The following is a 14732-nucleotide window of genomic DNA, read 5'->3' as shown; positions in this document are numbered from 1 at the left end:
CATGACGCACCTGAAGAAATGTGCATACTCTCTTCCCTGCCGACTTGAGGCCATTATCAAGGCTAGAGGTGGTGTTACATAGTGTTAATGTTGGCTAATAAAATCAATGAATGTAATCAGTGTGTGAAAATATAATTTAAGTGAATAGATAAGAAATATAGTCACCATGTAGCAGCAGGAGGAAAACACACATATAAAAGGTATTAAAGTCTGCAAGCTTTTGGAGCCAGTGTCTCCTCCTCCTGGCTGAAGAGTTGAAGGGGAAGGAAGAGGGATGAAGGAAAACAACTGGTGAGGTCTAGGAAAAGGGATAGAGATTGTAAAAGTCGCCCAGAACTCCAGGTCAATGAAAACTTACCAGAGAGGATGAGAAGGAAAGACTTATTGTTGGGGACTGTACTAGACAAGATTTGAAAAAATGAGAGCTTAAAGGAGGAAGGCAGGGCTATAAGTAAGAAAGAGATTACTGCTAAAATATCATGCACAAGTTAATAAGAGAGAGGAAAGCAAAGTGCATTATACATTATAGGGTTGGTAGAAGAGAGGCAAAAAATAGACAGGTCAGAAAATGAGACGCAGAAAACTAAAAGGGGGTGAAGAAAGAATAGTTACTGTGAAGAAAAACGGAGACCAAAGAAATTAGCGTAAATTAAGGCCAGTGAGAATCTAGGACTTGTTTTAGTGCCAGTTCCCACCTGCAGAGTTCTGAGGAACTGGTATTGAGAGGAAGAAACAGGTACTGAGGTCACAACTGTCATATTGCAGAACATGCTCTGCAACATGATATTGTGTGTTGCCTTTATATGCCCTCTGCCTATGCTCACTCATACTAATTGATAACTTGGTGGTGGTCAAGCTAATGTAAAAGTCTGAACAGTGTTTATGTAACAGTTGATATAAGGGTGTACTTTCACAGGTACCACACCCTTTGATAGTACACGTTTTGCCAGTTACAAGATTGGTATATGTGGTGATAGGAGGGTGCATAGGGCATGTCTTGCAGTGGGGACAGTCACAAGGGTAGGATCCGTAGAGTAGAGAGATGGGTGCAGAAGGAGCATAGAATCTGACAAGGATATTGCACAGATTGGGAGGGTGATGAAAAGCTATGAAAAGCTATTCTAGATTTGGTGGGCAATCTCAGACAAAATGGACCTAATTTCATGGCATGATTTTAGAAAGTGATAGCCTTGTTCAAACAGCTGATTAACAGATTTAAGGCCAGGATAATACTGAGTGATGAGAGGGATACTCCAACATTATTTATTGGAGGGATCAGCAGTGCCAAGTTCGATGTGATATTCTGAAAAATCTGCTTCTGAACTAGGCAGGTGGGGTAATTACGTGCAGGTGAGAATAGTTGTGTACATCGGTAAAGACTCTTTCTCTGAACAAATACATTTGCATCACATGCCAAGGCTGTACGGAAAGGAACATTTGACATGGAAACAATGGCCATTGTCAAAATGTAAGTACTATTGTTTGTTAGTAGGTTTAATGTGACCAGAAGTGAGAAGCTAATCTTCAGTAAGAATGAGAACAACAACAAGGAAAATGGCTCTGCCATATGAACTCAAGGTGAAGCTGACCAGTTAAAATGCTTGGAATCTCTATATACATTCTCCTAATTAAATTTCACATTGTCCTATTCCGAATCTCATGCCACTTTCTTTGATGTTGACCTCACCCTCATTGTCAGCTAGCTACACACTTCTGTTCACAGTAAACCTACTAACAAACAACAGTACTTACATTTTGACAATTGCCATCCTTTCCGTGTTAAACATTCGCTCGCATACCATCTTGGCATTTGAGGCAAATGTATTTGTTCAGATGCAGACACTTTACAGCAAACACCATCATTCTCGGATTAGTCTTCACTGGACATAATTACCCCAGAATCCAAGTTCAAAAGCAGATTTTTCAGAGACCATCCCATACAATCCTCGTACAACTGATCTCTCAGAAAAACAACACCTTGTGAGAGAGCAAAGGATTTTGAGTGCCATCATGGATTCTTTACCTTTTGAGAATATTAATTTAAAGGTTGAAAAGATTGAAAAGCGTTACATCCGTGCTTGGAAGTATGAGCAAGTTGCGGCAAAGACTCTCCATGCACCAGCAGCAGAAGCCAACAGCTGACTATGCCAGAGATCCCATCTCATATAGCGGGCCACTACACAATGCAGCGAAAGCCCCACAACAATATTTAATTGTTAAAAGCAATGGAATAGTAATATCAGTATAAAAAAATTGGTTCTCCTATTGTTAATATGAGTTACATACTCAGTTCAGTTTGAGATGGTGTAGACAAAAGTCACTATTTAGATACCACATGTAACAGTCACCTGGGAAAGACACAATTGATGATCTAGCTGAGATCAAGAACAGTTTATTTGCTGAAAATATCGTCAATGAGATGGTGTGATTTGAGAGACTGGTTTAGATGTCGTTGGGAATTTTTATCACTTAGTCAGTGAGATCAGTTGTAGAATATGAGTTTTGCGGTGTATCTGCTTACAATAGATCTTCTTATGTATAAGAAACTGCAAAAAAGTGGGAATTTGAGGAGATGGGGCCTGGATAAACTGAAAGAACCAGAGGTTGTACAGAGTTTCAGGGAGACCATAAGGGAAAAATTGACGGGAATGGGGGAAAGAAATACAGTAGAAGAAGAATGGGTAGCTTTGAGGGATGAAGTAGTGAAGGCAGCAGAGGATCAAGTAGGTAAAAAGACGAGAGCTAGTAGAAATCCTTGGATAACAGAAGAAATATTGAATTTGATTGATGAAAGGAGAAAATATAAGAATGCAGTAAATGAAGCAGGCAAAAAGGAATACAAACGTCTCAAAAATGAGATCGACAGGAAGTGCAAAATGGCTAAACAGGGATGGCTAGAGGACAAATGTAAGGATGTAGAAGCTTATCTCACTAGGGGTAAGATAGATACTGCCTACAAGAAAATTAAAGAGACCTTTGGAGAGAAGAGAACCACGTGTATGAATATCAAGAGCTCAGATGGCAGCCCAGTTCTAAGCAAAGAAGGGAAAGGTGGAAGGAGTATATATATGGTCTATACAAGGGCGATGTACTTGAGGACAATATTATGGAAATGGAAGAGGATGTAGATGAGGATGAAATGGGAGACACAATACTGCGTGAAGAGTTTGACAGAGCACTGAAGGACCTGAGTCGAAACAAGGCCCCCGGAGTAGACAACATTCCATTGGAACTACTGACGGCCTTGGGAGAGCCAGTCCTGACAAAACTCTACCATCTGGTGAACAAGATGTGTGAGGCAGGTGAAATACCCTCAGACTTCAAGAAGAATATAATAATTCCAATCCCAAAGAAAGCAGGTGTTGATAGATGTGAAAATTACTGAACAATCAGTATAATAAGCTGCAAAATACTAACACGAATTCTTTACAGATGAATGGAAAAACTAGTAGAAGCCGACCTCGGGGAAGATCAGTTTGGATTCTGTAGAAATACTGGAACACGTGAGGCAATACTGACCTTACGCCTTATCTTAGAAGAAAGATTAAGGATAGGCAAACCTACGTTCCTAGCATTTGTAGACTTAGAGAAAGCTTTTGACAATGTTGACTGGAATACTCTCTTTCAAATCCTAAAGGTGGCAGGGGTAAAATACAGGGAGCGAAAGGCTATTTACAATTTGTACAGAAATCAGATGGCAGTTATAAGAGTCGAGGGACATGAAAGAGAAGCAGTGGTTGAGAAGGGAGTAAGACAGGGTTGTAGCCTCTCCCCGATGTTATTCAATCTGTATATTGAGCAAGCAGTAAAGGAAACAAAAGAAAAATTTGGAGTAGGTATTAAAATCCAGGGAGAAGAAATAAAAACTTGACGTTCGCCGATGACATTGTAATACTGTCAGAGACAGCAAAGGACTTGGAAGAGCAGTTGAATGGAATGGATGGTGTCTTGAAAGGAGGATATAAGATGAACATCAACAAAAGCAAAACGAGGATCATGGAATGTAGTCGAATTAAGTCGGGTGATGCTGAGGGAATTAGATTGGGAAATGAGACACTTAAAGTAGTAAAGGAGTTTTCCTATTTCGGGAGCAAAATAACTGATGATGGTCGAAATAGAGAGGATATAAAATGTAGACTGGCAATGGCAGGGAAAGTGTTTCTGAAGAAGAGAAATTTGTTAATATGGAGTATAAATTTAAGTGTCAGAAAGTCATTTCTGTAAGTATTTGTATGGAGTGTAGCCATGTATGGAACTGAAACATGGATGATAAATAGTTTAGACAAGAAGAGAATACAAGCTTTCAAAATGTGGTGTTACAGAAGAATGCTGAGGATTAGATGGGTAGATCACATAACTAATGAGGAAGTATTGAATAGGATTGGGGAGAAGAGAAGTTTGTGGCACAACTTGACCAGAAGAAGGGATCGGTTGGTAGGACATGTTCTGAGGCATCAAGGGATCACCAATTTAGTATTGGAGGATAGCGTGGAGGGTAAAAATCATAGAGGGAGACCAAGAGATGAATACACTAAGCAGATTCAGAAGGATGTAGGTTGCAGTAGGTACTGGGAGATGAAGAAGCTTGCACAGGATAGAGTAGCACGGAGAGCTGCATCAAACCAGTCTCAGGACTGAAGACCACCACACACACATGTATAAGAGGAAGGGGGTACACATTGAGAGCAGTCAGTTTTAGATTTTCTAATCATAAGATTTTGAGAAGTTTGGGTATAACATTGCGTATACTAGATGTGATAGTTTTCACAATGAAGGCATGAATATAAATTGTTAGTGTCACAGAAGCAAGAAGTGATGGGCTATTGTGCTGAGCGAAAGTTGACACATGAACTGTTTTGAAAAGTTAGATGTTTAAAGGAGTTTTAGTCAGTCACAGGACTGGACTATTAGTTGCGAACTGTGGTTAGCCTGGCATGCAATAGACACTACTAGTCATTGTGGCTTTATTTGGTGGTTTTTGAGGTATGCACACTTCCAGGTAATTGAGTGTCCGTGATAATTTTTTGGTTGGTATAGGACACACTAAGGTAATTGAGTGTTTTGGACTTGTTATTGTTGAAGTTTTAATATGCACTACTGGGTTAGTGGTGTAATATATATATGGTGTATGCACCATTGAAGAAGAGTCTCAACTGATGACTGATGGTAGCCAGGAATCAGAATTTGCACAGTGTACACACTGAGAGAATACATTTATTGTTGTCCACACATGTGTGACTGCAGATAGCTTAGCACCCTAGCAGAACCAATAAGCACAAAAGATGATGACATTCCATTGCTTGTTAGGACAATGAGTGACATTTCACATAGGGTCTGTTAGGAGGAACACGTGAGCCAGTACCTGAAGAGACTGAGTTTTGCCCAATAATTTAATTTAACTCAGGATACAAGTGATGGTGGCATGTAGGTCTGCTGTTTTCAATTTTTTGTCTTTTCTATTTCCATTTTGCGAGGGGTTAGTATTGAGTCACTAATTCATGATAAAATTTCGAACTCGTATTGCATTTATTGAACTAAAAGTAAATAAAGAAAGACAGAAATATAAAATTTGTAGTACGAACATTGAATTAATGGAAATGATAGAAACCCCCACTGAAGTTATTTATGGTTTAGATGATGATATAATAATTTGCAACGTATTCAAAAGCCACAATTGCAAAGATAAATCTTTTTCATTTTTTAATTATAATCAATTACAGAAAAAGTTAACTGAATATCAGAAATGGTTTTAACAAGAATTTTAACTGAGCGATATGAGAAAAATGATAACTTCCCTAAGTAAAAGGTTATTTCAAAGGTCAAAAGAAATAAACATAATAAAAGTACAAGCGTAAGAGAGATCAGATTCCGTAGGAGTTAATTTATCTCAGAGGTGGCTGATGCTCTATTGTAGGTCAGAAGTAAAATTGTAACTGTGATTGCACTGACTGATAATTCTATTTAAACTGTAGTAACCGTAAGTAATACTAGTAGCAACAACAATTAATATTTACGAAGTTTTTAATGTGGTCCTGAGGTTAATGAAATAATATGACATGCTAAGTTGTAGAGTATCTCACCAATCGATAGCATTTATCTGTGATAAAAGACCAGCAGTAGTCGAAGTTATCTCACTCACAGAAGTCAAGAAATATTTTGATGTATTGGAAACTTCAGTAGGCCTATTTGATATTGTCATGGTTTCCATAATATTGCATGATAGTAATTCTGAAACGATTTGTTGATATGATAATTATCATAGGTACGGGACCAAATGGCAACATCATCAGTCTCGCGATTCCAAAGTGAGTTATAGAAGAAAGAGGGTCTGCTAAAAGTGGATGGATCCAGCCAGGGGAGCCAATTATGAAATAAACACATACAGTAAAAGCATAAAAGGTGGATCAAATCTAAAAACTGAAAAAAGGGGGGCTGACATGGGGGTCACAGACCAAGAGGACTGTAAAGGAAGTCCCAACCACAACCAACCTGGCCCTGCTCCAAGACTAAAGGAGAACCTTATACCTGTAAACAAAAACCACTTACACAGAGGAAACTGAGGACCAGTTCAACCACCCATGGATCGTCTGTTAATATTAAATTTAAGGGATCGGGAGGACTATACTTAACACGAAGGGCCAAAAGAAGGGGACATTCCACCAATATGTGAGATATCATCAGTCTGGATCCACAACCACATTGTGGGGGTGGATCATTATGTAGGAGGAAACAATGGGTGACCCAGGTGTGACCAATGCACAAACGGCATAAAACAATGGACTCCCTCCAAGAGGAGCAGAAAGAAGAGCAAAGTGCAGTAAACTCCTTGATTGTGCAGAGTTTATTATTATGAGCAGTAGTGCTCCAGATGGCATTCCACTTTTGGGCAAAGAGAGATTTGATGTAGATCCACATAGCTGCAGCTGGAATCATGAAAGGAAATTGGGGAGGGACTAAGTATCTGCTTCTCTGGCCAAACGGTAAGCAATTTCATTCCGTGAGATGCCTCCATGACTTGGGACCCAGAGAAAGACGACTGACCATGTGGCACGCTCAAGGGCACAGAGGAGGTCATGGATAGCAGAGACCAAAGGGTGAAGGGAGTAGCATCAATTAATAGCCAGCAGGCTGCTCATAGAGTCTGAACAAATTAAAACACTGTGGAGGGAGGCCTGAGAAACAAAAAGGAGGGCCTGTGAATGGCTAAAAGCTCTGCTGTGAATACACTACATAATCATGGCAATAAATGGTGCCCGAAGCCAGTAGGAGATGTGAAAGCATATCCCACCTTATCAAAAGTCTTAGAACCATCAGTGTAAAACATGGTGGCACCCCGGAACTCTGCAAGGATGGCATATACTTGACACTGGTAAACCATAGGAGACCTTAGTATCCTGGAATAGATCAGTCCTCATCTGTGGTATAGGCACCATCCAAGGGGGGATATGGGACGAAAGATACTGGGTGCTGTCCAGTGAGTGGAGATGGAGATCCTGACAGAGTGAAGTGAGACACATGCCAACCAGCAATACCACCCTTTGGTAGATGTTAGAAGGAAGACATCCCTCATTGGTGAAGAGCACAGGGTACCCAGGATGGTCAGGGAATTGGAAAATGGTGATTGCATAAGAAACAAGGAGTTAGCTCTGTAGGATGTGTAGAGAGGGAATCCCCACTTCTGTGAGGAGCCTTACCAGGACTAGTGCGAAAGGCACCAATAGCCAGATGCATCCCACAATGATGGAGGGGATAGTGAAATGAGCTGCTGAGCCATAAATCTGACTACCATGATCTGGTCCGGGCAAGACCAGAGCATGGTAAAGATGAAGAAAAGTGGAATGGTCTGAACCCCAAGATGTGTGGGCCAGGAGAAGGAGAGCATTAAGCTTCTGCATAATGTAGTCTTTATGTGGCGAATGGGGGGCAGCCATGTCAGCTTGTTATCAAAAATAAGGTCCAAGAAACAGGACTGTGTTACAAAATGGGGGAGTCGGTTGCCGAAATAAAGTTCTGGATCGGAGTGTACTGTGGGTCACTGACAAAAATTCATAGCCCGCATTTTGAAGGGAGAAAACTGGAAGCCATGGGTGGTGGCCCACACAGACACCTGTTGGATGGCGCCTCGAAGCTGGCACTCAGCAGATGCTACCAAGTGGGAGCTGCACCAGAAGCAAAAATTGTTGATGTACATTCCCGGGGTAACCAGAGGCCCAATAGAGGTCGCAAGCCCATTGATGGCAATGAGGAAGAGAGTGACACTTAGCACAAAACCCTGTGAAATGGCATTCTCCTGAATTTGAGGGAAGCTGAGTGAAGTGCCAACTCGAACCCGGAAAAGCGGGTAAGCTAAAAACCAGCAGATAAAAATCTGAAGGGGACCACGGAAGCCCCAGTCATGGAGGGTAGCTAAAATGTGAAGGCACCAAGCCATGTCATACACCTTATGAAGGTCAGACAAGACCGTGACATGGTCCCGGCAGTGAGTAAAAGCCTGTTGAATGGCTGATTCCTATCAGAGTAAATGGTCAGTTGGAGATCGCCATGCCCGGAAGCTACTGTGATCCGGGGGACAAAAGGCCCCAAGATTCGAGTACCCAGCACAATCTGAAATTGACCATCCTTTCGAGCTGTTTACAAAGTACATTCGCAAGGCTAATGGGGCGGTAACTGTCAAGAGACATTGGATTTATCTCGGGCTTAAGGATGAGGATGAGAATGACTATACTGTCTTGCCATTGTGACGGAAAAGCACCCGTGAGGCAAATGTGGTTGAAGACTGTGAGGAGCTGTTGCCTCTGGGGAACACCCAAGTATTGTATTATCTGGTTGTGGAAGGAATCCAGCCCTGGGGTTGTCTCTCGTGAAGAGCTAAGAACCCACACCAATTCCCATTCAGCGAATGGTGCATTATAGGACTCAACGTGGCACAGGATGAAACAGAGGGGGTGGTCTGTTCAAATTGTTTTTCTGCCAGACAAAGGTAGTAGGGTAAGGAGAGGACAACAATGCCGTCACAATGTGTGTTGTGAGGTGTTCTGTGAGGACCAATGGATCAGTGCACAGTACACCTTGGAGGTTCAGACCCTGGACAGCTGACTGTGTCTGGCAGCCAAGAAGGCTAACGAGCTTTGACCAAATCTGTGATGAAGAGGCATACATACCCACGGAGGAAACAGTGCACCCAGCATTCCTTTTTACTGCACTTAATAACATAACAAGACTTAGCACAAGAGGCTAAAGGTGAGGAGGTCGATCTGTGAAGGGTGTTGCGTAATTTGCTGCAGCACCTGTCAGAGGTCTTGGACAGCGACTGCGATATCCTTGGTCCACCACGGTGCTGGCTGACGAGGGGGACCTGCAGCGTCAGCAGTGTGAAGAAGAGCGGCGGCGATGCCTTGCATTGCATTGCATGAAGAGATCAATGGAATTCGAGAAGGAGGTGTCAAAGTTGGCAGCAGACATATTAAAAGCCAATTGGCCCTGCGGAATGCCCAATGTGGGGGCCTGGCTGGCTGGCTGGTGGCAACAGGGGAATTATATAATCACCAGAAAGTGGTCACTGTCACATAGGTCATCACGGGATGACCAATGTAGGGAAGCCACGAGGGCAGGGGAGGAAATCATGAGATTGATAACAGAGAAGGTACCATGAGTGGCACTGAAGTGGGCAGGGGAACCATCAGTGAGGAGACAAAAATGGAGGTCCATGATAAGTTGGTCAATCAGGATACCCCTACCCGTTGAAGTGACACTCCCCCACAGTGGATGGTGGGCACTGAAATCCCCAAGGAGGAGAAACAGGGACTGGAGTTACTGGATTAAGGTAGACAGTGCAACATACACAAGTGACATGCCTGGAGGGAAGTACACATTGCAAATGGTGATTTCCAGAGTCATTTGCACTCAAATTGCTGTAGCTTCCAAGGTGGTATGTAGGGGGATCCAGTCACTAATGACATCGGAGCAAACCAAAGTGCACACCCCACCAAAAGCTACCCCGGGGCCAACACGGTTCCAAGAGAATGCCCGATAACCATGAAAAGTTGGAGAATGGTCATCACAGAAATGCTTTCTTGAAGAACAAGACAGGATGCAGAACAAAAGGACACAGGATGTTGCATTTCCAGTAAGTGACGATAGTATCTGCTGCAATTCCACTGGACGATTGTGTGGCATGAGTCCAAGGTAGACATGTAGAAGTCGAGGAGGAGGTCAGGTCACTTGGTCAGTAGTTGTCATCAACGAGAGTGGGGTGACATCCATAAATAAAATGTCAGACTCAGGTTGCGAGGGGGCAGATAGCACCTCCAGGGGTACCGGGGGTGTTTTGTCTTGGTATTTATGTTTCTTCTTCTTCTTCTTCTTCTTCTTCTCTTTCTGAGGTGGAGGAGGGCAGGACACAGAAGGAGTACAGGCTCCTGGAACATCGGGAACTGAAAAAGAGTGAGCGCCCTTGGGGCACCTCATGGCCAAGTGTTGGTAACATTCTTCTGGCCTGAGAGATGCCGGGGAGAGGGGTCCTGGGAGGGAGCCCTATCACTGGCCATGGAGGGGGAGCAGCTTCCTGACGGAAGGGGGAGGGGGAGGGAGAGGGGTATGGTGCTGGGGTAAAGACAGAGGAGGAGGAAAGGAAGTAACAGAGGCAAAAGTTGAAGTTAGTGACAGTGGGTGGAGTCTCTCATACTTTTGGCGAGCCTCAGCATATACCATGTGATCAACGGACTTGTATTCTTGGATCTTCTTTTCTCTCTTGTAATCCAGGCAGTCCGGCGAGCGAGGGGAATGGTGGTCAGCACAACTGATGCACACAGGTGGAGAAACACAGAGGCTTCCCTCATGGAGTGGGTGGCCACAGTCACCACACAAAGGGTCCGCTGTACAACAGGAAGAAATATGCCCAAAACGCAAGCACCACATAGGTGGAGGGATGTACGGCTTCACGTCACATCTGTAGCACATAACGTTCACCTTCTCTGGAAGGGTATCCCCCTCGAAAACCAGAATGAAGGAGCCAGTATCAGTGTGGTTGTCTTTGTGACCCTTCTGCACAAATAAAACAAAATGAACACCACACCACTCCAGATTAGACCGGAGTCCCTCATCAGTTTGCAGGATGAGGTCCCTATGAAAAATTACTCCCTGGACCATATTCAAAGATTGGTGGGCAGTGATAGACACCAGGTCATTGCCAAGACAATCACAGGCACGAATAGCTGCAGATTGGGTGGCAGAATAAGCTTTGATTATCAGTGAGCCCAACTGTATCTTACTAAGAGACTCCACTTCACCAAACTTGTCCTCAATATTTTCCATGAAAAACAATGGCTCTGTGGTGGTGAATGTGTGCCAATCTGTCATAGTACAAACAAGGTAACGGGGAAAGGGTTTCAGCCCAAGACACCGAGCCTGGCCCTCCTCCATGGTGTAGCCAGAGAAGGGAAGATTGCCAGGTCAGAGGAAGCAGCATTTAAGGATCCTTCACCTTTAGAAGAGATGGACAGATTTTTGCAGCTTGATACGCTTCATGCACCAAGCATCTGCACTGATACCACCCAGTCCAACCAGGAGCTCTCTCCATGGGCACCACCCAGCCACAGCAAGGGCCATCTGGCATGGCGGCCGTTGCCGGGAGCTCGATGTTCCAAGAAGATAAGCAACCACTTCCTGGCATACATGAGGAGGGAACAGTAGTGCAATTCCTGTGCTGTCTGGGGGCTCAGCAACATTTGAACGTAACAGCCCCACCACACCGACTAGCTACTCATGCTAGTGACTTGGCAGGGTCAACGGGGGCTACAGTGGGGAAGGGAGAGGGGAGACAGGAGAGGAATTTGCACCATAGATGCTAGAGAGGGAGTTCTTCCCCTAGTGCTCACACTAAAAAGAGGAAATTTTGAAGTGGTGGTCCAACCTAAAGTGGGAACCTAAACGCCAAAAGGGTGAAAGAACAGGCACAAGGAGCACAACTCAACCAATACAGGAGACCAGGTGGACAGCCAGGTTGACATAAATCAGAACACCAAGAGAGGGGAAGGAAGGGTCAACGGGGAAGGAGTGAGGATATGGAGTGAGCGGGCAGGGTGAAGGAAATGCAGCCAAGGAATGAAGAATGGGTCACCATAGCTCAGGGTCCAGAGTGTGCCACACACAAACTCACAAAAGAACCGTGAGCCCCCTGGGGGGTTTATCCATCGAATTACGGTATTAAGGGAATATTTCCTGGGATGACTAATTTTGTATCTGATGTTCCTATATGATAAATGAAATTAAAAAGAAAGAAAAGAAAGTGTCTACTAAAAAATTTGGTGCTACTTGAGCAAGGCTAACCAGCGCATATATGCACACAAATTTACCAGATACTGGAAGGAAGCCCAAGCAGCTAAAAATCCTTTATCAAGGAAGGCATGAGGTGCAAAATATAACATATAAGTTACTAATGTTTTTGGTCCTTTCAGCTCTTTACATTATTCACAGATTTCCTTTAGGGAATGTATCTCAACTAATAACAAATTTCTATCTTAGCATTTCATATTCAAAATCTGTTATACTTACTAATCACCACTTGGTGTCCAACCTACACGAACTAAGTACTCCATCCAAGGAAACAAAACACACAAGGGGTACTGCAACTCAAGGACATTCACATCATAGATTTGGTGATTCTCATTGACCTTAAATTGAACCATTTTGAGGTTTGACTTGGAATTCGCTGTGCCAGCACGAGGGAACCTGTAGCCAGAAGAGAAAATATATTTAAGAGGCATGAGTTAGGGTTATTAGATGATAGACAATTTACAATTTGTTACCATCTTATTTAACAACTTAATCACTTATATTCAAAACAATTACAATTTCAAAATAAGGTCTGAGCCCAAAAGACTGTATGTAATTATCATTTTGGTACCAGCTATCGCAAGAACCATATACTCATTTTGGCAAACGCAACTACTTCTAACATGCCTCAACAATTCATTTTCAAACTTTATTACATAATGCTTCTTCAATTGAAGGTGTAAAGGTAATTACTCACCATATAGTTGAAAGGTTGAGTGGGAAACAGGGATGTAAATAAGATTGACCTTACAGCTATGCAATGTTTACCAGAGCTCCCTCATACACCCCCCCCCCCCCCCCCCACACACACACACACACACACACACACACACACACACACACACACACACACACACACACTTATCCAATGGCGTGAGCATTCTGTAGAGCAGAGTGTGTAAGACGACGAAAGGGGACAAGAGGAAAAGAGAGAGGTGAATGGAAAGATGAATGGTAGGTAGATGAAGGAGAGACAGCTAAGGACCGGGCCATGATTGTGGCATTGGAGAACTCACACCTGTCTCAGCATGGTAAGTTATGTCATACATAATTTTTTTTGTAAGATAGTACAGTCCTCTCAAGCCATACTCTATTATAGCAATGTTAAATGTAATTGTCTTTTAACATAGTACAATTTAATTATTTCTGACAGTATGTCACCAATAAATGCATTCTCAAATACTCTAATAACGCATCAAACAATGGAAAATCCAGGATGAAAAGTAACAATATTGTGAAAAAGGAAGTTGCTACTCACCATACAGCGGTGATGCTGAGTCGCACATGGGCACAACAAAAATTCATCTGGTCCTATTCAACTCAACAAGCCACCTTCCTAGATGTTGACCTCCACCTCAAAGATGGCTACATCAGTACCTTCATCCATATCAAAACACTAAACACCAGTAATACCTCCACTTTGATAGTTGCCACCCATTCTATACCAAGATGTTCCTTCTATACAGCCTAGCCACCCGCAGTTGTTACATCTGGAGCGATGAGTATTCCCTCTCGAAATACACCAAGGGTCTCACTAACGCCTTCACAAACTGTAATTATTGTACCAACCTCGTATAAAAACAAATCTCCCATGCCTTATATTTCCAGTCTCCCACCACCTTACAAAGTCCCACCGACTGGCCACAGAGGAGCATTCTCTTCATAACTCAGTATCAACCAGGACTAGAGCAAATGAATTACATTCTCTGCCAGGGTTTTGACTACCTCTCATCATGCTCTGAAATTGCTTTGTTTTGCTTTATTTTAGGGTACGAAAACAACTGGTGTCATACATGCCCAAGTCAAAACTATAGAGCACAAAGACAAAAGAGGAGTTAAAAACAACTATACATAAATCCAAATTGGCATAAGAAAAGACAACTAGAAACAGAGGCATGGAGAAAGAGCTGCAGGAGATGCCATACAGAAATGGAGGTCCAAAACTAAAAATTAAATGACCTTCACCATATTGTTTTGACGGATAAAAAGTAAAATGCGGCAGACAGCCCCTGAGTCATTTGCTAAAATAGCCAATCACTCAGACAACAAACCCAAACGGTTAAAAAAATGGGCATTCCATCAGGTAGTGGCAGGCATTACGAGTTGGGTGCAATGCGAACAAAGTGGTAGGGGAGCACCACTTAACAAATGACGATGGCTAAAAAAGCAGTGCCCAGTACGCAACCTAATTAAAATGACTGCTTCCCAGTGGAAGGGCTGCGAGGTGGTCATCAAAGCCACTAGAAGAGGCTTCAGAACCTGGAGCTTAGGCCCATGAAGGGAGGACCAATGGCGATGCCAAAGGGACACCACCTCCTGACAGATGGCAACTCCGAGGTCATTGGAGGGAATGTAGTAACTAGTGGCTTGAGGTACAAGGACTGCAGCCTTGGCAGCAG

The 14732-nt window shown here is 43.1% G+C and overlaps 1 protein-coding gene across 2 annotated transcripts in view; it reads right to left on the bottom strand.

Moving 5' to 3' along the window:
* LOC126356558 (dipeptidyl peptidase 9) overlaps nucleotides 1-14732 on the bottom strand; it is a 196461-nt gene that overhangs the window by 106280 nt on the left and 75449 nt on the right. For both annotated transcript variants that reach the window (XM_050007380.1, XM_050007381.1), the window contains one exon: nucleotides 12553-12729. In XM_050007380.1, coding sequence (XP_049863337.1) covers nucleotides 12553-12729 — 177 coding nt within the window. The remainder of the gene's footprint in view (nucleotides 1-12552; nucleotides 12730-14732) is intronic.

Source organism: Schistocerca gregaria, chromosome 1, assembly GCF_023897955.1.
Source record: "Schistocerca gregaria isolate iqSchGreg1 chromosome 1, iqSchGreg1.2, whole genome shotgun sequence".
Lineage (NCBI taxonomy): Eukaryota > Metazoa > Arthropoda > Insecta > Orthoptera > Acrididae > Schistocerca > Schistocerca gregaria.
This window is presented reverse-complemented; position numbering and strand designations above follow the sequence as displayed.